This window comes from Cibotium barometz, chromosome 25 (genome assembly GCF_041138505.1).
Source record: "Cibotium barometz isolate CiBa-2024 chromosome 25, ASM4113850v1, whole genome shotgun sequence".
Classification (NCBI taxonomy): domain Eukaryota; kingdom Viridiplantae; phylum Streptophyta; class Polypodiopsida; order Cyatheales; family Cibotiaceae; genus Cibotium; species Cibotium barometz.
The window spans coordinates 52074255-52098716 of NC_141070.1; the positions used below are offsets into that span (position 1 = coordinate 52074255).

Here is a 24462-nt window from a genome sequence, read left to right on the forward strand (position 1 = left end):
AACCAATCTTTGTCCCTTTCATCCTTCAGCTTCACATGGCTTTCTGACTGATGCAGAACTAACTCTTCTTCATCCTCCAACTCCGATTCTTCTTGCTTGTCCTGATGCTTCAAAATTCTTCTTTGTACCTGATCCCTGATGCCTTTTTGTTCCTTCCAATCAATTGGTCCTTTTGGTTTAGACCTGGTAACAGCCAATACCTCAATATCCTCAATATCCTCAGTATGTTCTTTACTTTGCTGCTCCTGTATGTTTGGACCTTGCTCTACCTGTACCTGTTCATCTGCTAATTGAATCATGATTACATTTGCTTGAGCTGCTGGTTGATTCTGTTGTTGCTGCTGCCCCTGCTGGTTATTCTGATTGTACCTAAGCACTGGGACACCTCTTTCTTCTCTATGTTTCACCCATAAGGCACATCCTGGCCCTATCCAATGATCTGGTGCTGAACAATAAACACAAGGCATGACTCTTGCCTGTCTTCCTTCATTGTTTTCCTGTTCCCTCCATGGTGGTCTATCAGATCTTGCTCTCTGAAATGCTCCTCTGTCCCTAGTTGGAGCAGCCTGGTTTGCTGCAACCTCACCCCTGCCTCTACCTGCATAAGGTGTAGTCTGACCCCTGTTCTTGGGATTATACCAACATAAAGCTGTCGTATGCCCATCCTTGTCACAAATTTCACAGAACTTCTTTTCTTTTGGTGCTGCAACAGAATAACCTATCTTTCTCAATTTACTTACCAAATCCTCCTCTTTGGATTGCTTTGCTTTGGTCTTGTGCTTTTTCTTTGTCTTCACCTCTTCTTCCTCACTGTCGGATCCTACTTCTGAATCCTCCTGCTCAGAATCTGAGGCTGACTCTGGCTGGTCATCTGAATCCGAATCATTCTTTCTGGTATGTTTGCCCTTGCCGCTTCCAAGTCTTTTCTCTACTCTAGCTGCTGCAATTACCAAATCATTAATTCCACCTGCAATATCAATGCTAGCCACTGCATTCTTCAGCCCACTTCTCAATCCTTTCAGAAAATAACCGGCCAGCATCTCATTGGTGGGTCTCTCATTTCCCTGTAACCTTTCAACCAGAATTCTGAATTTCTGAGCATAGTCCTCTACAAGCATCTTCTTTTGTCTAATGTCTCGGAGTTTTCTTAAAATGTCTGTTGGAGTCTTTTCCCTCCTGAATCTCTGTAAAAAGGCTATTCTAAGATCATCATATGTTGGGAAGTGTGGTATCCCATATTGGCTAAACCAACTCATGGCCTTCCCTTCTAGAGTTGCTGCAAATTGCTGCAATTTAACTGCATCATTGTACAACACAGTATACCCATTTGCTTCCCATTTTGTCTCAAACTGAGCTACATGACAATCAGCATCCTCCTTAGATCCTCCACTGAATTTAGCTGCTTTCACCCTAGGGTTGGGTAGTTGTTGAGCCATCGGATGTGGCTGAGGTGGTTTCCTAGGTCTTTGCCTGGTAGCCCCCCTTAATGGGTTGAACTGAAGACTCCTTCTAACTCCTGCAGACCTTCCTGTCAGGATTAGGGCGCCGAGAAGTCCCCCCACTAGCCTCCTCTCTGGTGCAACTGAACTTTCCCCTCCTTGGCCTACAACAATTTCTTCAGGGATTTGGTGTTCCTGATCATCTTCACCCTCGTCAGCATAATGAAACGGGTCAGGGTTACCAATTCGGGCTTGAGCCCTGGTATAGTAAACCCTTCCTACTCTTCTGTCCCCCTCTGACATTCATTTCCCTTCTCGTAACAGAACGGGACCAGCAGGATCGCCAATGTGTTTGGGGTTCTCAAACACAACACAACTAACTACTACTGACACAGCAAAGACAACCCCATTAGGTAACACTAACTTCAATTCCCACATCAGGCTAAACACAAACAGAGCATAGAGAACACAGATTGAGTAGAGATCTGCTAAACAAGATAGAGAATAACAGAACAGAACTGAAATACCATGTTTGATTGATCAAGATGAATCATACATTGCTTTCTCCTTCTTTTTCTTCTTCTTGTTGTTAAAAGACGACTACAAAGCCCCTATAAATAGGCGACTTCAGACAGTTTAAACGGTTGTAACTAGAATGTCACAAGACACTAACAGATAATATCCGACTAACCAGATCATAACAAACTCCGACTGAGCAATAATCCGACTGAGTAGAATTCCGACTAAGCAACAATCCGACTGAGCAAAGATACATATATCCGACTAAGCAACTATTAGGTAACTATTAGTTATTCTATCTGTAGTTCAACATGCAGAACGGCTGAGCAGTGTGGGCCTGTGCACAGGTGTCTATACTGTACAGACTGCCACGTGGCAGCCATACAGGAGGCTCAGGTCTGGGGCAGCCGTACAGCAGCGTACACAGAGGTTGGGCATCCCTAAGCAACGGGATGCAGCAGTGGGGTGGCGTGAGGGAGAAGGGAAGCTCTTGTGTAAGCTTTCCTAAGCTTAATAAAAAACCTATGTGCTATGAATAAAGAGTAGTAGATCTCAAACATAAGCAGACACAAGTAGCTCTAAATCTTGTGTTTGTACCAAATCCCCCTTTTTATAGGAAAAACATGACAGGTCCCCTGAAAAATATTCAAAAGTCACTCCAAATGCTTATATTGGTGCCTTGCCTAGGCACTTCTGGCCACATATAGACCTGCTAAATCAGTGCCAAATCTGCCTCAAACTGGTTCTCCAAATACAACCAACAAAAGTTGTCTACTGCTTACTTGCAGATGTGTCAATTTTTGATTCATTAGTAGCTTATAAATACTGTTTCCAAGGTTGTACTATGGTGTCAATGATGTCAAAGGCTTTCAGCACACCACATTTGTGATAGACTGGTGGGCAGCTTGCATTATCCTGTGGCAAGGTAGTAGATGCACAAGCTCATGTAGCTGGAGTAGCAGCCCGCCAAGAAAAAACACTAAAGAGCATGCGGTCACGTGGCTGACATGATAGCTAAGGACAACTTACATATGTGGAGAAATGGATGATCAAGGTGGGCTGCAGAAAGCAGCTCACTCTGAGAGAAGAATAGAAAATACCATGAGACCAGGCTTGTTGGATTTGGGGACAGTAATCTGGTTCTTATAAACCAACACAGGTTAAGATAGGCAAAGAAGAAATATGCTGTTGCCTTGTCTAGCAGATGAGAGGGCATGGAGAAGAGTATAAGGTGTAGAATGGAACGGGTTGGAAGTACGAGGGGTGGGGGCTCTGGTTTCTGCAGATATGTGGTGTTTTTTGATGCTTTTTTTCTTCTTTCTAGCACTCAAGCTGACTGATTGGAAAGAATGCTGAAAATTTAATTGAAGGTTGACATTTGGTTGCTTATTACAGATTGCAGAGCACAAGAAGCTTGTGACAACCTTGAAGGATAATCTCGGTCATGCAGCAGAACAAATAAAGGCTTACAATGATGCTAATGATGTGAATGAGAAGGACTCCACACCTCTTGAAGAAGAATCTTTCAGGAAAAGCTTAGTTGGTGGGAGAAGGCCTATCTTCAACAGTGTGGATTCAGCTGCAGATCTGATAGATCCTCTTGGTCCAGTCTCACAATTAGATGCATCTGCGAAGATCTTGAAGAGCCGAAATATAGAAATAAAAGCATCTGCGAAGAACTTGAAGAGCCGAAATATAGAAATAAAAGCATCTCCAAGAACACTTTCCAATGAGAACACTCCTCCATCTCCTTCAAGAGCTCTGAATGTGCTCTTTCCTGCTCAAGAAGTACTGATACCTGGGGAAGAGAAAAAGGCATTGCAATTCATAGAGGAACATGTGACAAAGCAGTCATTGGAAGAGCCTGTTATTGCAGCTTCTGCAAGCACCACTGAGGAGTCGTCACTACCTCTTGCAGGGCCAAATGTAATGAATGTGGTGGTTGTTGCTGCTGAATGTGCTCCATGGTCCAAAACAGGTTAGCTCTCCACCACCATCTCCTTCCTTGTCTCTATAGCTACCTGTGTGGTGTTGCTGTTACTTGTTTTCAGAACAACTATCTGTATAAATTCTGTAATCTCAAGAAAAGTGATGGATGAAAGGGATGTGGTACTCAAGCTTTTGAATATTTTTTCTATTTTTATTGGGCGTGATATAAGTTCTTAGAAAGTATCAAACTGATGTTTTCTGTGTACCAGGGGGACTGGGTGATGTAGCTGGAGCTTTACCCAAGGCACTCGCTCGGCGAGGCCATCGAGTTATGGTACTTGCACACCATATCTCTCATCTTTAGATACTTAAACACAATAGTACGAAGGCCTTTGTGTGAATATATGCTCTTATGTGTGTGTGTGTGTGTGTGTGTGGAGTCATCTTGTAAATCTAATATACTTATGATTCCACAAAAAAAAAAAAAAGTGTGTGTGTGTGTGTGTGTGTGTGTGGAGTGCGTGTGTGAGAGTATATCTTGATACAGAGTTCTACACCCACTATTGGGCACTGATGACGTTAGTGGGGATGTTAAGGAGTCCTGTCTTCTATTTTACACTTTGGAACCCCATCATGGCCTTCATAAATTTAAGCTGTTTCTTGGTGCAGTCCTGCTTATTTTACAACTGCATTTCGTGTCCTCACTGAGTGCGCTAGATGCATTTTATGGCCAGTCACTGGTTTTTGCAGCCAAGAGCTAGGTAGTATCAAGGGCCCAAATTGTACTGATAATAGGTGGGAGGGAAAGAAACTTGTAGATGCATTTTATGGTAATTGGGTCACCCTGAATCTTTAGTTTTAACTTGTAAACATGTTTTAATGTGTAAATGATGCATGTTTAATATTGTTTTGCAGGCAAGGCAAAATATTTTTTGCATATTATAAACTTATATATAAATTTTGGGACTTGTACCCCCCCTCTTGTATGAAACGTTTTTGAAATGTGGGATTTGAAAGAAACGTTTCAGAAACGCGTTTCAAAAAACCTTGGCAACTATGCCCCCCCTCCCTCCCCCCCCCTTCCCATGCGGCGTTTTTTTTCTTCTTTCCACCTCTTGCTTGCCTTTCTTCCTAGGTGTCCCCAGTCTTCTACCTACCTTTTGCCACACCCCAGTTTGCTTGTTTTCCGCCTTGCTGCCCCAGCCCCTATGTGCCCTTGCCTCCCTTTTGTCCTGCTGCCTCTTTCGAGTCCCCTTTAAATACTTTGTAGGTTAACATGGTTTCACCCGCCGGCCTACCGTAAGACACTTTGCCATCTTACCCACTCGAATGTGAACTTATCTTTTGTAAGACGGCGCTCGAACATATAAAGCGGCTTTTATGCTTAATGTCGAATAGGGAAAGTCTAAGGCCTTCGTGTACATACTTGTTGCGACATGCGAGTGATTGATCGTAGTAAAACAACATTAGGCTTAACTAAATTGCACTTAATTATACTTAAGAGATAGACAATCGTGTCAATGCAATGCAATGCAACTATATTAATCCCGATGATGAAATGTTTACAAATGAGATCTATGCTTGCCCTCAATGAATATCCTTCTCGCGATGAGAGATATACTGAATGAAGATGATGCCTGACTGTTCCTTTCCCAATGCTGAGGTCCACCCGTGAGATGCTGGCTTCCCTCTATGTAGGTGGCTGGAGCTGTGAACTGTATGTTATCTGAATGCTATCTACTGATTGTATGCTGACTGTGTTGTTGATCCCCTTTTTTCCATAGGCTGGAAACACTGAGGAGACTGGAGATCCTGAGATGAATGAACTGAATTATGCGACTATGCTGTTGTACCTACTGCTGTCGGCCAGTTGTCTGGACCTTCACGACTTCATTGAATGGTTAAGTGGTGCTGTCGGCTGCTGCTGACCAGGCCCTATTGGCTGTTTACAAATGAGATCTATGAATAGATCTATGCTTGCCCTCAATGAATATCCTTCTTGGGATGAGAGAGATATACTGAATGAAGATGATGCTTGACTGTTCCTTTCTCCAATGCTGAGGTCCACCCTTGAGATGCTGGCTTTCCTCTATGGAGGTGGCAGGAGATGAACTTAATGCTATCTGAATGCTGTCTACTGACTCTGCTGTTGATCCCCTTTTCTCCATAGGCTGGAAACACTAAGGAGACTAGAGATCCTGAGATGAATGAACTGAATTATGCGACTTTGCTTATATATGATATGCTGTTGTACCTACTGCTGTCGGCCAGTTGTCTGGACCTTCACGACTTCATTGAATGCTTAAGTGCTGCTTTCGGCTGCTGCTGACCAGGCCCTGTCGGCTGGTCCCACAGTCCACGAACTGATGTTTACATGCCCTAAATACTCATGATGCCTTATGTGCTGCTGTTAGTGCTTTAACAGTCCCATACATATGCTGCACTTGGCGTGATATATGCTATAGATGCCCTAGATAATACTTGAATGCCTTTACTTAATGCTCTGCTTAATGCTTATGAGTGCTAAGAATGTTGTGTCACTTGTACACCTACTGGTGTGCACATGACACTTGCTTAAGACTAGTAATAGAAGTTGGACCATTTTTAAGTTTGGCCAGCCGAGTGTGAAAACTAGTCACTTGTATATAAATTTTTTGACAGTAAGCAATACACAATCATTCCCTTGCAATAGAATACTTGTGAGTTCTTCTCTTCTCTACTCTTGCTTGCTCGTATGCTATTAGATTCATGCATGCTAGATGGATGCTTGCTTGTAGGTTTCCCTCGTCCATTAGCTTCTTCTTTTTCCATGCAATAGAATACTTGCGATCTCTTCTCTTCTCTACTCTTGCTTGCTCGTATGCTATTGGATTCATGCATGCTTGCCTGTAGGTTTCCCTCTTCCATTAGCTTCTTCTTCCCCCACCTTTTGTGAGAGAGAACCATCGCGAAGGATCATCTCTTTTTGCCTCCATCTAGGCGAAGAGAGCTCTCTCTTTACCCCATCAGCAAGGAGCATTCCAGTGTGACAATGGAGTGAGGACGTGCGGACGAGCTAGCTCACGTACAGAGGGAAGTTGCATTTGCGGCTCTAAGGCAAGACCCAACGACACATGCTTTGGCAAGGCTAAGGTAAGCTCTTGACTTGAACATATTTGGTATCGTTGTTGGGGACTTGCCTAGGGCTTAGCTCCGTTCATCCGTCCACTCCAAGCTATTGGGTCACCCAATATTGCCTGGTGTTGATTAGGAGATCACACCAAAAAACATCGGTTTTGGAGCCTTGGATGTGTTAGTTTTGTTGATTTTGATTTTGATTTGAAGTTTATTTCCATTGTCCAAGACAAGTCGGCCATGGATCCACTATGGAGGGCCATGGTCACCCAGGTGTTCATGTCCCGCACGAGAAGTCAGTGCATGTCGCACAACGTTTGTAACCCTCTGGAATGATGTAGGGGTGTATTGGCATTTATTAGGCTTCCAACCGGATTCAGGGGCATCGGTCTAGGTCAGGAGATTAGCTCTATAGGAGTCTGTCTCATGGACAGCCATGGAAGGCTTGTCCAAGAGCCACCAAGGCCAAGCCTAGGCCTTAGGCCAGCCCATAGCACATGGGATGGCCTTTCCAAGGCCCTATGAACCTTGTGAGCCAGCCTAGTAATCAAAAGACTCACACGTGAAAAAAGCGCTGCATTGAATGCTGATTTATCGAGTCATGAGCAGGGTGACAAGTGTTGTAGCCATAGTTGTCACGGCACGAAAATACGATACCATACGAGAACTTTTGGTACGATATGAAATTTTGGGATACCGTGCGATAAAATACGATTTTTTTTAACACTTACAAACTATGGAGCTTCAAGCTTGAATGTGAGGGAAGGTTGGGGGGGGAGTCGTCCACAGTGCTTGAGGAACCAGAACATGGAGATGTGTCTCTCCGAGTTGGATCGCTCAATTGTCTCTAAAAAAGAGCCTGCATGGGTAATGTGATGCCAAAGGTCTCCCAGTGTAGTGTTTGTTGGATATGATAATTCAACTAAGAAGATTGATCAAAACATACTCAAGGTGGATCAAAGCTTGTACAAAACATCATGAATATGAGAGACAAAAACTGGTATATGCAGAAAATTACTTTGAGATTAACACAAGAAGACACTAATTATGATTAAGCATGAACCAAACTTACATAATCACTAAATCACGACTTGTACCTTATTTAGAGACTCCTCTACCCTATTTTTAGTTGCATGAGTTGCATGAACAACATGCACCAACCATTTGTAGGCTTTACACACCAACCACTGACCACTAGCCTAACCACCACACATTAAATTGGACTAAGGAGTTGGGATTACATTTATCCAACAATCCCCCCTTAAGACCAACTTCTTACAAGAACATGAACCAAGTCTAACATACCTCCTTGACACAATGAGTAAGAGTCCCCCCTTAACAACAACAGAGGGTGGTGTACTCTCCTCTACAACTCGTCAAGTTGGAACAACATAAGTCTTGACTCAACCACATACATGACATAATTTAAAAAGCATACTCATCATCTACATCTTTTATACTAAGACTAGAACAAAGATTTGTTTCTTCCTGTTGATTGACTTCTTCAACCACATGTGCCTTTGCTAGCTTTTGATCTTTTTGGTGGCACTTTGAGGATGGATGATTCGTCTTTCCACAATACTCACAAGGATGTTTGGAGAAACAATCCTTAGTAAGATGATTTGTACGACCACAAATAGTACACTTCTTCTTTGCCGATGTCGTAGTAACAGTATATGCATAAGGATCTATCACATCCTTTGTAATCTTCTTGTCTTCTTTCTGCAAAGAATTTATGATACTTTCCAAAGAAGAGACTGGCTCCTTCTCTTTAAGTACCGTCACAATTTGCCTAAAGCCTGAAGGTAAGCTTTTAAGCAATATAGCAATATAGCAATAGCATCTTCTTCAGAAACAGGAGACTTAACATAAACCAATTGTGTCATTAAGCTCTTCAACCTGTTAATCAAAGCTGCTAAATTTTCATTACTCTCCATGGTTAGATCAAAGAGTTGCATCTTCAAACTGATTTTGGAATGCTTTGCCTTTGCACCAAAAGTACGTTCTAGTAATTCCCAAGCTTCCATAGCTGACTCAACATTATCAATATAATGAATAAAATCATCTTCTAAAGCAGTAATGATAATACCAAGTGCTTGCTCATCGTTTGCTTGAAGTACAGCCGTTGTAGCTCTTGTAACTGCAGCAGAAATACCTGCTTCATCATCAGAAAGTGGCTTGACCGTACTCCACAGATTTTTCTTCATGAGGTAGCCCTTCACCTTGATTTGCCAGGTATGAAACCTAGTTCCGTTGAATTTGTCGGGGAATTTGGAGCTCATGATGATGAAATATCATGCTTGATGTTGATAACTTTCTCATATAGATGATTTAAGCCCAAATAATAAAAATATCATCAATATAAATCAAAATAAGAATCACCATGTTGTTGGAGCAAAAAAGGCAGAAAATAGGCGACTGGAAAACAGCTCCGTACAGCAGCTCCGGTGGACCATATGCTTCAAGATTTTGTATGCTGAATCCTCACATGATGACCTTAAATCACCTCAGAGGAATTAGGCCAATTCGTTGAGACGACGGCGAATGGTTCGAATAAACAGAAAAACGCTTGTTTGGATGGCGATGAGCAATTCGTGGAGCTGCGATGAAATCCGTCTATGATCTTCGATTTAGAGCATGCGTGGAAGCAAAGCAACAAGGCTATATCAAAATCTTGGGATATAATCACCTCATATGCAAGCATGGAAGCAATCTACAGCATGCTGTACAAACAGAGAAAAACTGGCTATGGTGATTAAGAGATTGATTAAGATTTTTACTAATCAACTAAACCTAATTGGGTCATGCTCTGATACTAAATGTTGGATATGATAATTCAACTAAGAAGATTGATCAAAACATACTCAAGGTGGATCAAAGCTTGTACAAAACATCATGAATATGCTGGACAAAAACTGGTATATGCAGAAAATTATTTTGAGATTAACACAAGAAGATACTAATTATGATTAGGCATGAATCAAACTTACATAATCACTTGATCACGACTTGTACCTTATTTAGAGACTCCTCTACCCTATTTTTAGTTGCATGAGTTGCATGAACAACATGCACCAACCATTTGTAGGCTTTACACACCAACCATTGACCACTAGCCTAACCACCACACATTAAATTGGACTAAGGAGTTGGGATTACATTTATCCAACAGTGTCCTTGCACACATACGGGCCGTGCATCTAGGGTGATAGGTTTAGGGACTCCTCTGCAGATCAAAATGGCCCCCTGTCCAAATCTTCTCCTGCTTGAGGATCTGACTGTCTAGCCTACCTATACCAGGGATCTCTAAGTGATGTAGCAAGATTCTCTCCTCATCCTACCAATCGAGTGTATACTACCTTGCCAGATTTTTTGGATCTCTCAGCAACCCCATATGGAATGCTAAGTGGACACGAAAGTTACGAAGTATTGCGGGCATTTGGGATCTTCCGTCTTTAATTGTTGAGCAAGATTTCTATTTTTGTTGAGCATTTGGGATCTATTTGGGGGGGGGGGGGATATAAAAATAAAAAATATATCATATCGTGCCATACGATACCGTACGGTACGAATTGGTTTGTACCGGTACAAGAAACAACCATGGTTGTAGCAAACCAACCAGCATAGTAGGGGCATATATAAGCAATGGACAGCACTGCGGGACAGCTTCTGGCCACGGAAGATTACTCTTTTCCTTGGCAGATAGCTCACATAAGCTTGGTAGTGGGCACCTGGCTGGCAGTTGTAGGTAAGCAAGCCCTCTGTTCTAGGTGTGGACACCCCCATGAGTCACAGTGGCAGTACCTTTGGGAATGTCCCAAGGCACTATAGGTTTGGTTGTGGATCCTTTGTATCTTCACCATGGACTAGGCATGTACCCGCACCATCACTTGGGCTGGTCTTATGAGTCAGCATCGTCCCTAGCATATGAGGAGACAGGATAGGACCTTGCAGGTGGGAGATCATCAACAGTATAGCAGCGTGGCACATCGGTGTGCTCACTGCAGCGAGGCCATTGAGGGCACTGCAATGATCATGACAGTAGCACTATCAGTAGCCCCAGCAGGGAGGAGTACCACAGGCCCATGCATAATACGCTTTCTTTCTTTGATGTTCCCCTCTCTCACCACAATATCATGACAGTAGCACTATCAGTAGCCCCAGCAGGGAGGAGTACCACAGGCCCGTGGCAGAGGTGGGAGATCATCAACAGTATAGCAGCATGGCACATCGGCGTGCTCACTGCAGCGAGGCCATTGAGGGCACTGCCATGCCACTAGCTGAGTTCATTCAGAGCATATGGACAAACGTCATACACACCCTTCGTGGTAGTGCCATAGAGGGCACTACCACGCACCAACTGGGTCCATCCAGAGCATATGGACAGACGTCATACACACCCTCCATTGCCAGTGGGAGAAGTTGCGAGGTGGCTCTGAGCGTATGTGGAAGCGCCGAGAGGCTTTTCTGTGGATATGGAGCAGCGGCCCTTTCCTCACAATCCAAGACAACGACGTTGCTTGGCATTGCAAACCACCTGTTTGGCTCTTCCACCCCCCATTTGTATGAAATTAGCCTTTCTTCAAGATCGGCCAGCCAGTGAGGAAGAGCCTCTCTCTGTCCTGTTTTTTCTTTTATGTCTCCCTTGACTGAGACTGGGTCATGTACTTAGCGGTTTCAGCTGTATTTTTGGTAGCTCATGGAAGGATCTAAAAAGAAAGATTTTTGCAACTGAAACGTTCTCATAGCCAATGGTTTGGATCCTTCATACAATCTTTTTTGCAAAATTGTTATCATATACTTAAAGTGGGTCTTTCATTGTGTTTGGAAACACATCTACTCATGAAAGATCTTACAAAAAAAAAATTTGTTTGGTGTTGCTGCAGGTTGTTGCTCCCAGGTATGGTCAGTATAAAGAAGCCCAGGAGTCCGGAGTACGAAAGAGATACAATGTGGCGGGACAAGTATATATCCCAATGACATTCTGGTTTTCTTTCTATCAATGGCTTTGGAACTAAGCATCTTGATATTAGAAGCCATGGGTTTTTTTAAAACTAAGTTATGAGTGGTGTTTCAAGGACCTGGAAGTAGGCTACTTTCATGGATACATCGATGGAGTAGACTTTGTCTTTGTTGACAACAATGTTTTCCATGGATTCGCTAATAACATCTATGGTGGGAATCGTGAGGTCAGTGCTGTCCATGCCATAGTTTTCTTAGCTTTAGTTTGTCTCTAACACACATTTCAACATCTATGTTTATTTGTGTGAACCAGCAATAATGAGTTGTTTTTTAGTTATTTATGCTACACAACCATCTTCAACTAACGTGCTAGTTGAGTCATGTCTCTATTCCTTCTCTATTGCTTTCACAGTATCTAGTTTTTCGTTCTTGCTTAGACAATGGTTTATAACACAAGGTTCTCTTGATATATAATAGTGTTCTTTTTTCTGGAGTCTTCTTGGCATGGCCACATGCACACACTTGCTATCCCAAGGGCTTAGGTCATATCAGGTGATATAGACATGAGATGGAGTAGAATTCCATTCATCCTTTTTTTGCAAGGACTCACATCTTAGTTGTCTTCACTTCCGTTATAATTAAAAAAATGAATTGGGCAAAAATGTGTCACTTTGGGAAGCCTTAATCACATATTACTGAATCAACTGTGCATTTTCTGTGGTGCAAACATTGAGTGAAGAGATGAGACAGAGAAACAACGGACACTGGATTGGGTCCCAAAACCACCCACCGAAGGAAGAAAAGAGAGGAGAGCGAAATACCAAACGCTCGATTGGGTCTCAAAACCCACTGAAGGGAGCCCAGTTTTGGGTGTGCTTATTTATGGAACTGAGATATGTACACTACAGATCCATGACCTTGACCTCATTATGTCTCCTTTCTTTCCTTGATGACTCTGGCATGTGGTATCTATACTGACCCATAGCCAGTTTTGTTGCCCCAAATGTATCCTTGGTGTGGAACAATCTATCTACTGGAAACTCTCTGGTATACCTTTTGTCTTGCAATTGTCTGTAGCAAGACCCTTGCCTTTGTCCTTTGCTATTGTGATTGCTCTCTACGTAGGTGATGAACAGGCAGGCCATACCTCCTGAGCAATGTGCGCCCCCGCCGCAACCCCCCTTCGGTACAAGTGTGGCCCCTCAAAGCAGACTCCCATACATATCCTGACATTGTGGGTAGCCCCCTCTCGTGGGGGGGGTTGGTGATCCATATGTGCAGTGCCCAGAATTGCGTTTGCTTTTCCTCTTCAAGGTAGCCATCATGATTGTATTTTGATGTGGTTGGGCCAATTTTGCTTCTTTGAGACCTCCACCCACTTGGAGTACTTGTCAAGGTCTGTTTTTTGGTACTTCCACCCACTTGGAGGTGGCATAAAGCATGTGGAGGCAAAGTAGCAACGGAACGGGAATGGGAACGGAATGAAAGCTCCACTAGGAGAATGGGAAAAAGGGGGAATGGGAACGAGGGGGAACGACCTAGATAATTCTTAGAAATGACAATAAATCTTAACATACAGTGCTCATTTTAAAACTCATATTACGTAACCCTAAAACAAAAAAACATACTTATAGATATAACCAAATCAGAGACACACTAAAGTCTAGTGCACCACACAATTTGCATGGCTAGATACTAACAGATCTCACAAGTCAAAATAAATTAGCCCACATCCAGTCACAGGGGACGGACTCTTGGAACGGGGGGGGCGCCGTCCTGGGAACACTGTGGGACGGGGACGGACGGACGGACGTCCCCAGCTGGGCGTCCCTCACAAGGGACGGCGTTCCGGGGACGGTTGTGGGGGACGGCTGCATGGGAATGCCGCAGGTTACTGTTTGGGCCATGGTGACATTTTTGCTTTTATTTTGGCCGTTTGGGAGGGGCTTTTCATGGGCCTTTAGCCTTGGCCCATAGGCCTTGAGCCTTTGAGGCTTTGGGCCTTGGCCTCTCTTTGCCTCCCTCCCTATAAGAAGACACACACACACACACTCCCTCTCACACTTCAAGCTTTAGCTTCACACACACACACACACTCTCTCCCTTAAGCGGCAAGCCTCAAGGGCGAAGGTCTCAAGTTTCAAGTTCTCACACAAGCAAGCTGTAGCCTCTTAAGACTCTCTCTTTCCCTCACACACACTCTCTCTCAAGCTTCACACACACACACACACACACCCACCCACCCTCACACTCAACTTCTCAAGTTCTCCCTCAACTTTCAAGGCTCAAGCCTCACTCCCTTTCTCTATAGAGGGAGTTGGGGATGAAGATGGCTTTCTATAGAGACCATCTTCTCCGCACCACTGAGGATGGCTTTATACTTAGACCGAGCTACATGGATACCCATCTGTCTCATGGATTGAGGTGCGCCATCAGGCAGATCCGCACCTCTTCACATCAGTTAGAGATAGAGACAGGCAGATTTAGAGGCATACCTCCAGGGGACAGGATTTGTCAAATTTGTTGGATAGAGCCAGGGGGACGGAGGAGCACTACATCTATCGCTACACAGCATATTATGAGATTCGAGGGCGCTACCATTGCCTTTTCAGAGAGGGATTTGGACCACTGGCTAGAGTCATGGACTATTGTGATCAGCGATGCTTGGGTTTTTATCTCCTAGAGATCCGCAGGCTCAGAGAGTCCATTATCAGGAGCAGACGCCCGACTGGCAGGGAGTCCACACACAAACAAATTATTGACTTCTTTAGAGGGACCGGGAGGACACACAGCCGACAGCCTAGCAGTGAGCACCCCGTGGGACTCTAGTTGAGAGAGCTATCCAGTTGGGCAGATCCAGACGCCCGAGGGTTCGCGGATCCTCACATCGGAGACGGTGCCTACACCGGAGGATTTAGAGCATCATTGCGAGGCATCAGGCTCGTCCGACCAGGCATCTCACTATGGCAGATATCCAGGCCATCTGGCAGAGATCCATGCTAGAGCTCCTAGGATGATTACGACTCCAGCCATATACTGTTGTACTCACTGTCACTTTTGTACTCCCCCATATTCATGTATTCATGTATCCATGTACTCATGTACCCCATTTTGACTAGTAGCATTAGCTTCCCACTCTCCCTAGTTGCTGCTTCCGGATGCTCCCTACTGATGTATTGTAGGGCTAGATACTTACCTTCAGTTCTTTCTTTTCTTTTCCAGACAGTGTATCAGATGTCACATGGTTGTAACTTTGGTCTCATAGGTTACTTTGGCATTTTGAAGACGTTAATATAACATTTCATTTCTCTCTCCCTACCGTTTGCTTCTCACCCGCTATTCTGTTCGCCTCGTTGCCCTGCTCGCGCTATGCTGGCCCGTCTCCCTGTCTGCCCGCCCGCTAGTGCCTCCGCCTCCGTTTTCCCACCCACCCTTCCTCAGGCCCCCAAGGCAGCAACGTAACTCTCTCTCTCTCTCTCTCTCTCTCTCGCCTGTTGTGCCCAGCACACCCTGCCATCTCTCTCTTTCCATCTCTCTATTCGCCGCCCGCTGTTCGCTACTGCCGCCCACTAGCCCCTCCGCCTCGCTGCCCTGCTGGCGCTATGCTGGCCCGTCTGCTTGTCCGGTAGTCCCTGTGCCACCCTTTCCCCACCCACCCACCCTTCCTCAGGCCCCCAAGGCAGCAACATAACTCTCTCTCTCTCTCTCTCTCTCTCTCTCCTCCCTGCCTGTGGGAAGGGCTGCAGAGTAATCTTGAGGAATGGCTCCGAGTCTCCAAGAGAAACTCGAGGCTCTCGAGACGGCAATGAAGGCACTAATCATTGAGAACAAGAAGACATCCAATTCCAACCTCAATGAGGTGGAGAACAAACTACACCGGCACATCATGGCCCTCGAAGCACGGGTCACGGACCTTGAACAAGAGAACATAGCACTCAAGGAGGAGGTGAGTGCATTGAAAGTGGAACTGGTAGCCGTCAAGAACACCAAGAAGGAAGAAGGGGAGATCAATGACAACACTCTCACGGCCATCAAAAAAGAGATATCCAAGGAGATCACAAAGGACATGGAGGGAAAACTCGAAGCCAAGCAGTCAAGATGGGTTGAGGTGGTGAAGAAGAACATCCGTAAAGAAGTGAGGGAGGAGACTCAAAGGGAAGAACATCAAATCATTCACACCACCATTGAGGAGGAGAAGATGAGGCATGCCCGCCGCCTCAACATTCGAGTCACAGGTATAGCCGAGACACCCAACTCCACTCCCGAGAAAGATGGACAGCTTCATGAAGCTAGGCTACAGGGAAGAGCACCCTCTCCCCTTCACCAAAGCATGGAGAGCCGGGAAAGACTCAACACGCAAAGCGAGCCCTCATCCTACAGTTTGCAGAAGAGACGGAGAGGGTCACCTTCATGAGAAAGAGGGTCATACTACGAGGCTTAGAGGGAGCTCCTATTTTCTTGGATGATGATCTCACGAGGATGCAGCTAGAGCATAGGAGAAAGAAAGAAAGAAAGAAAGATTTTATTAACGTCTTCCAAAAGACCGAACTCGGCCTATGAGACAAATCGGTGTACCTGTATGGGGTATCCTCTGTCATCCCAACAAAATGAAAAAGTACTGAACTAAAAAGCTGAATCTGGGTGTGCAATAAGTACAATGAGTGGGGGAGGGGATGGAGCTCTACTACTAGGAGAATGCAAAGCTATATGCATGGAGTATACAATCATGATATGCAACCTAGCTAGCTCCATCCTGCACCATACTGGGGGTATAAAATGGTATACATCAATGAAGGGGGTGTCCACAGCTCCCTGAAGAACACGCCTGGGTCTACTCTGAAGCGAGCCAATCGCTCCACACCCTCTCTGTGAAACTGAGCTCTGATCTCTGTCATCTCTCTCTGATATAGGCATGGTGTCCGAAAGCCAGGTGTCCTCTGTCTCCTGCAGGCTCTGAGTGTCTCTGCTCTCTGGAGAGTAATTCCCTGCCGTGTAGGGACCAGGAGTGGGATGGATCTCTGAAAAAATGTAGTAATCTGTGTCTGTCGTCCCTCCCCTGGACCTATCTGAGCCTGTAATGATGTCTCTCTGTGACGCTGTATGTCTAGAATGAATCTCCCTAGTATGCACTGGTCTGCTGCCTCAAAGATCTGGTGTAGGGAATGTGGCTCTCTGAATAAAATGGGATATCTCTCTCTGATGGCTGTATATGCTCTGCATCTGCATACATAATGCTCCTCACTCTCCACCTCCTCTCTGCACAATCTGCATGCCCTCTCCTCTCCGGGGATCCGTGCTGCTCTGCCAGTCTCGATCTCCAATCGATGTGATGAAACTCTAAGCTGACCAATAGCCACTCAGGAGCCGTGTGGTAAAAAGCCCTCCATGTATCTAGGCCTCTCTATAAATCCATCATCAGTGATACTCATGAAGTGATCTCTGTAGTATAGCATCTTCGGTGGAAGAGGCTGTGTAGGCGATATCCATGTCTCTCGTGTATAGAGCTGCCATAGGTCCTGTCTCAATACTCTGTTCCTCTCACTATGAGAGAGACGTATATGTGGTGCATCCCTGTCATACTGGAATGGTGGTAGATGATCCATGTCTAGGCCATGCTGTGAGAACCAATGTGTGACCTGTGCATACCATGATCCTCTGTCTCCTGCCTTAGCCAGCTGTCTAGATGCCTCAAAAGCTTTGTATGACAATGTGTCCTGTGTCATCTCTCTGAATCTGTCTAGTAGGCGTATAGTCTGGAATATGGCCTCTACCATCATAGGAGGCGTAGCAAACTCTGCTCGGATAATGTCATGAGGCATTGACAGTTTGCTGCGTATCATGCGTGCCATCATGAGGGCCTATGGTCTCTCTATCTGTGTCCACCAATGGGTAGCAAGGCGTGGTGCCCATACCGTTGCTCCATACATGAGTGCCGGTGTGACTAATGTGTCAAATAGCCACCCCTTCGTCCGAGGCTCCTGAAAATGCACCTGGTGGCACTGTCTCTCTAGCATAGCCAATGCTGCATATCCCCGTGTCAATCTAGCTCTGGCTGCTGAACCCATGGTGAAGCGTGTGGCTACTGCAGAGAAGGTAACCCCTAGGTACACGTATGATGTCGCCACCTCCTTCTGGCGTCCTGCGAGAGTGAATGTCAGCTGACTCCTACCCTGTCTCGATGTATGAAAGACCATAACCTTGGTTTTCCCAAGGTTCACAGTAAGGCCCCTCTGTGTGCAGAAATCATGGAGTGCATGTAGATGCTGCTGTAGACCTCTTGGAGAGCTTGCATGCCACGAGTCTTACATGCAAGGAGAGAAGGCAAGAAGGCCTTCTATCGAGATGGTCGGGTCATCATTGATGGCCGGCCCACGGATTAGCAGTTTGGGACCTATGGGACACAGACGAGGCCATTGACAGAGATACACATGGCAGTATGGAACAGTAATGGTTCACTATGGGTGTAGCCTGGACGACTGGAGCATGTTATGGTGGGGGAGAGACATCATACTTTTGACAGAGACACATCAGAGCCCAGAGAGAGGGCTACCTGGAGTAGAGGGATACCAAGGGGAGTCAGCATACAGGAGGACCACACGCCAGGGTACCTTGAGAGGGTCGGGGGGAGTAGCAGTTCTATTCAGACGGGAGCTACAGGGGAGACTGAGAGTGGTAGCACAGGATCCAGAGGCCAGATACATGTGGATCAGCTTACAGCTCTCACAGGACACCCTTTGTTACTTTCCTCCATCAGGATCCTCCTATGTCATTACAGAGACATGCCACAGGAGGAGGAGACAAGAGCCTCGCCATACACTTGTCTATTAGAGGAGATTATGCATTATTCTACACTAGGGGAAGTATTTCTTACGGGTGACTTCAATGCCCACGCACAGAGCAGACAGTGTGAGGTGTATGACTACGATGACATGGAGATCCTACACCTTGTGGATCCAGAGGAGATAGGGGCTAGTCGCGCATCAGAGGACACTGGACCAGACAGAGGACATTATGGAGACCACTTACTAGCGTTGGGAGCCAGGCATCGTCTCGTTATTTATAACGGCATGCTACAGTGGCCGGGATTAGAAGGGCTGACATGCTTCCCACATGGGGGTCATACACGGAGATCCTTCACCCTGTGGATCGAGAGGAGATAGGGGCTAGTCGGGCATCAGAGGACATTGGACACGACGGAGGACATTATGGGGACCACTTACTAGAGTTGGGAGCCAGGCATCGTCTCATTATTTATAACGGGATGCTACAGTGGCCGGGATCAGGAGGGCTGACATGCTTCCCACATGGGAGTCATACACGGACCGGAGGCACGGTGGTAGACTACATTATGGGGTCTTTGGAGGCATCACAGCTTGTCACCTCATTCTCCATCCCACCTCGTCCTATTGGGGCAGATCATACATACTTGGCATTTTCACTAGCCGGATCACCAGTATCACCAGCCCCCCACATACCGACGCCACACACTACCATCTACTTCACACATGACATGGCAGACATATACACTGGCATAGTAGAGGATGGAATCCTACTCATGGATCCCCTGGCACCTATGGATACCATTACAGCCCAGCTGACATCACTGCTACACACGGCTGCATTACAGAGCTTCCCACATTGTGTCCACTCTGGAGAGCCTGCGAGATCTGGGACTGAGCAGGAGTCGAGGAGAGAGATGAGGAGACTTACTCGCCGCAAAAGGCGGGCCTTCGCAGAGATACAAGAGCTAGAGATCTTCCATTTCTTCATGAGTAGAGATAGCCCTATCTCATTGGACACCGACACCCATTGCAGACCCACAGACACGGCACACATATGCAGAGGGCCTATACCACGCCCCACCGCAGCCACCTATACCTCAGCCACAGGAGCCTCGACCTACCAATGCTAAATAGGCTTGCATAGGGCTTAGTTTCTCATTCCAGCTCTATTTCTCCAACTCCTGCAGTTCAGCAGCCCCTACAGCCCTAGGCGCCTGCTTTTAGCATCAAGTCAGCCCTAAATCAGCATACAGCCTGCATTCAGCATCAGTACAGTCCCTGTATTCAGCATCTATTCAGCCCAATTCAACGCAGCAGTCCCATAGATTCAGCAGTTCAGGTTCAGTCCATTTGTACAGCCCATAGGCGCCTGCAGCCAGCCTACGTTTTCTGTCCAGCAGCAGCAGTACACTTGTGCGTTTCTGTCCAGCAGCAGTACACTTGTGCGTTTCTGTCCAGCAGCAGATCAGCCTGCGTTTCTGTCCAGCAGCATCCCTACAGGTCTGCGTTTCTGTCTACAGCAGTTCTTAGCCCTGAATCATCAGTTTACATTAGTATCCAGCCTTCTGTGCATCATCCATACATGCAGCAGTCATCTGGTGAAGGTAACATGTCATTCATAAGCATTTACAGCATTCTAACATAGCTTAGAACAGTCCACCATCTCCTTTTCTCAGCCTCAGGTGTGCAGCCCTTCCTCATGCCCTTGGGAAGAGTGCATAGGCTCGAGATCAGTTCATCGAGATGTTTCTACAACCGTGTACAGTTCAGCCAAGCTCCGATCCTCTGAGATCTTGCGTTTGGCTTATCTACAGTCCACAGTCATTCTCTCTAAAGAAATAAAGCAAATACTATCTCGTTATCGGGATAGGGGCCCCTTCAGTGGGTAATTCGGGACCCAATCTGGTGTACAGTTCTCATATCTCTCTCTCTCTCATCTCTTTAAAGTTTGAAGTATTAAAGTGGATTGCTAAACTCACGAAACTCAGGATACAGAAGACGGTGTGAGCATTTGTGTGACAAGATCTTCCAATACAAAGACTTCCGCTGCATATCACAGAAGAGTGAGTTCTTCTTGTCAGAGATACATTATCTTGGGCATATTGTGTCCAAAGATGGAGTGCGGATGGATCCTGCAAAGATTGATGCAATTCGGAATTGGCCCGAATTGAGTTTAGTGCATGAGATTCGTAGTTTTCTTGGATTATGCTCTTACTACCGCAAGTTTGTTCAGCACTTTGCATGGATTGCTTCTCCTTTGCATGATTTGACAAAGAAGAAGGCCGCATTTAAATGGACTAATGTAGAGAGGGATGCATTCCTCAAATTGAAAGATGCAACTACTCATGGTCCCAGTGTTGATCATTCCGAATTTGCAAAAGTCTTTTAGTGTGGAATGTGATGCATCTAGAAATTGCATAGGAGCTGTCCTAAATCAAGAGGGACATGCCTTCTTATGAGAGCTGTAGATTGCATGATGGAGAGCTATCTCTTGGCATTTATGAGAAAGAGCTCTTGGCTGTAATTCATGCACTTACTAAATGCATATGGAGGAGCATGGCACTCATCCAAAACCTTTTGCCTTAAGTCAGATACCACACATAGGCAATTATCTTTCATGAGCTAACCCTCTTTGATCACATATGAGACATGTGCATGACCAGCCATCAAATTAGCCCAAATAGTGGCAAAATTAGCATCCGTATGATACAAATCACGCATGGCAGACAAGTCCCCATGAGAGACAACCGAGATAGCTGCTACATACGGCTTTCGTGACAATGCATCTGCCACTTCATTCTTCCTGGGGTGTGCAAGATCTGAAAATGAAACATAGAGAGAAAATTGGCCATCCTCATATGCTTCACTGACAACTTAGTTTGGGTAAGAAAATACCTCAAACTCTGGTGATCTGTCTTTACAGTGAAATCAGCCCCAAGAAGTCATAGAGGCATAATGCCTACTACGCACATGATTGAGCGGTATTTCTTTTGGCCAAGTATGCGGAAGGACATAGAGACACATGTACGTGCATGTATCACCTGTCAAAAGGTGAAATTTGGTAGGCAAAAGGCACCAGGTTTGCTTCAGCCATTGCCTATTCCCACGCAGCCATGGGAAAGTATTACAATGGATTTCATTATGGACTTGCCACGGACCCAACAGAGTAATGATGCAATTTGGACAATTGTGGACATGTTTAGCAAGCAAGCTCACTTCTTGCTGGTCAAAAAGACCATAAAAGCTGAGCATATGGTCAAAATATATCTTGCACAAGTATTCAAGCATCATGGAATACCGAAGTCCATTGTGGGGGATAGAGATCCCAAGACTACAAGCCTCTTTTGGCGGGCCTTATTTGATAACATGGGCACCAAATTGGACTTCTCATTAGCTTATCACCCTCAAACGGATGGGCAAAGTGAGGCTGCAAATTTAGCCGTGTTGGATCTCTTGAAATGTTATGTGGCGGATCAGAAGTCTTCTTGGGAGAAGTACTTACCGCTTGTGAAATTTGCATACAACAACACGGTACATGTATCTACGGGAAAGGCCCCGTTTGAGATTGTTTATGGTAAGGTGGTTTTGCCACCCATCCTTCGCACAAAGGATGAGATATTTGCAGCGGATGAGTATGTAAGAGACTTGGATATTGCTTTTACTCAGATGCGAACAGCCATTGCAAGGTCACAAGACAAGCATAAAAAGGCTGCCGACAAGCATAGAAGACAATTGGATGTTAAAGAGAATGATTGGGTATTACTGAAATTTGAGAAAGCAAGACTTGCAAAGAGACCTGGCAAAGAGGGTGCATACCTAAGCTTGCAACTAGGTACTATGGGCCTTTTCGAGTGATCGAGAAGATCAATGAAGTGGCTTTCAGATTGGCATTACCTAGTCATTGGCACATACACAATGCTTTTCATGTGAGTCTCCTTCGCAAGTATGTAGGGCCGGAGCCCAGTGAAACGATCATTGAGGATCCAGCAGAAGTGGATGAGCTTGAGATCTTGCCGCCAGAGCAGATTGTGTATCACAAGGAACGCAAGCTTGCTACAAGCAAAGTTTTCAGGCATTACCTTGTGAAGTTTAAGAACTATCTTCCCATTGATGCTAAATGGGTAGATCAAGAGTTCTTCAGAGATTGCTCGCATGTGCTTCAGACATATTTGGATGCTTGTCATCTACGGACAACTGTGTTTAGAAGCTGGGGGAATGTCACCATTTGGCCACCCAATTGGTCCACCCGTGCTTTCTCATCATGTATGTACATTGGACTGGTGTCCATGGTAGTTGTATATACCGGGGATTGATGCCACTCATGTGATACTGTGGACTTGGCTTTCCGTTGGGACTTGTGCCTCCCTGGAAATTCTTGGTGGATTGGTGTTCCATTGGGTCTGGTACCTCATGTACTTGCCTGGAGCACGTCTATTTTGGCATAGTCTCACGAACGGGGATTGTCCATACCAATGCTGCATTGCATAGCATCTTTATGTGCTTGCTTGCAATTGAAATTGCATGCTCTTTTCATGCTTGCTTGACCAATGTGTAGCTCCGGGTAAGGAGACGCCCATCCGCGAACCGTGCGTGTGAAACTATCTACTAACATGGTTATGTGGCATGTGACAAGTGGTAAGTATTGGTCATAAACCTAGCCTTAGGAGTTAGCACTAATTTATAAGTGAGTGTGTACACACTTCATTAAGTTTTGGGCGACCAAAACTCACTTATAAATTATGACCACTCCGGTGTTCACACACACTGATGTCCCGAGGTGGACATAACCCAGTGTCCACCACCCAGACCTTATCCCCTTTGTACAAAGGGAGTAACCAACCATGTGTCCACTCTAGCTTGCTCCACAAAGCACCTGCTTGCCACCTACACTGGACAACTCACCACCTCACTCCTCCTCTCTCTAGGGATTGGTGCCTCCTTCATGAGGACTGTTGGGCTGCATTTTCTGCACTTTCTCCTTCCCAACTCCATTTCCAAGCTTGCTAAGGTGTTTCACAAGCTTCCAAGAGTGTTTCCGGATGCTAATCACTCTCCTACACACTCCCAATGACTGAAATTCAGCAAAACAGCTCTCTTTATTGCTGTAATTTCTGGTCTTTTTGTTGAAAACTCTAATTTCAGCCCTCCTTTCTCAAGTTGAACCATAGGGAAAGCTTTCCCAAGGTTCCCTTCATCCTCTTGAAGACTTTTGTTGCGAAGAAATGCGACAAATCGAAGATCTCATCACTCCAAGGACTTCCATTGCGAAGAATTCCGCTGTCATCAACTCTACTTGCAATTGGTAAGCTTTTATGCTTAAATATAGAAGCAAGTAGCAGGAGGGAGGATCCGGATTACAAGATTACATACCCTGTGTAGTGTTCTCTTGTCCTACGTGCTCTCTTGCAGATTGTTGCTACCATGTGTTGGTGGAACAATAGAGAGCAGATGGTAGGGAACATGGGCACTTGAGAGGGTAGTGTGGGTTGCAAGTCTACATCGACAACCACTTGTTTGCAATACTGTATTCATATGCATTGGTTCGGAAATCTGGTCAGAATGCCCATGACACTATGTACTTGATTCTCCCAAGATCAATATACTTTATTTGAGGGAGGGGTCGGCCGTTCCGGCTCATTGTGTGTCTCTTGTCAATTCAGCAAATTACTTCTTGTATTTGAGCAAGTGTCCATCAAATCTTTGTGTATTTAAGTGTA

At 45.4% G+C, this 24462-nt stretch overlaps 1 protein-coding gene across 1 annotated transcript in view; it reads left to right on the plus strand.

Moving 5' to 3' along the window:
- The window catches only part of LOC147624715 (soluble starch synthase 2-2, chloroplastic/amyloplastic-like), a 75261-nt gene that overhangs the window by 21359 nt on the left and 29440 nt on the right, over nucleotides 1–24462 (plus strand). The window contains exons 2-5 of the mRNA XM_086819747.1: nucleotides 3354–3936; nucleotides 4157–4221; nucleotides 11888–11965; nucleotides 12080–12190. Coding sequence (XP_086675873.1) covers nucleotides 3354–3936; nucleotides 4157–4221; nucleotides 11888–11965; nucleotides 12080–12190 — 837 coding nt within the window. The remainder of the gene's footprint in view (nucleotides 1–3353; nucleotides 3937–4156; nucleotides 4222–11887; nucleotides 11966–12079; nucleotides 12191–24462) is intronic.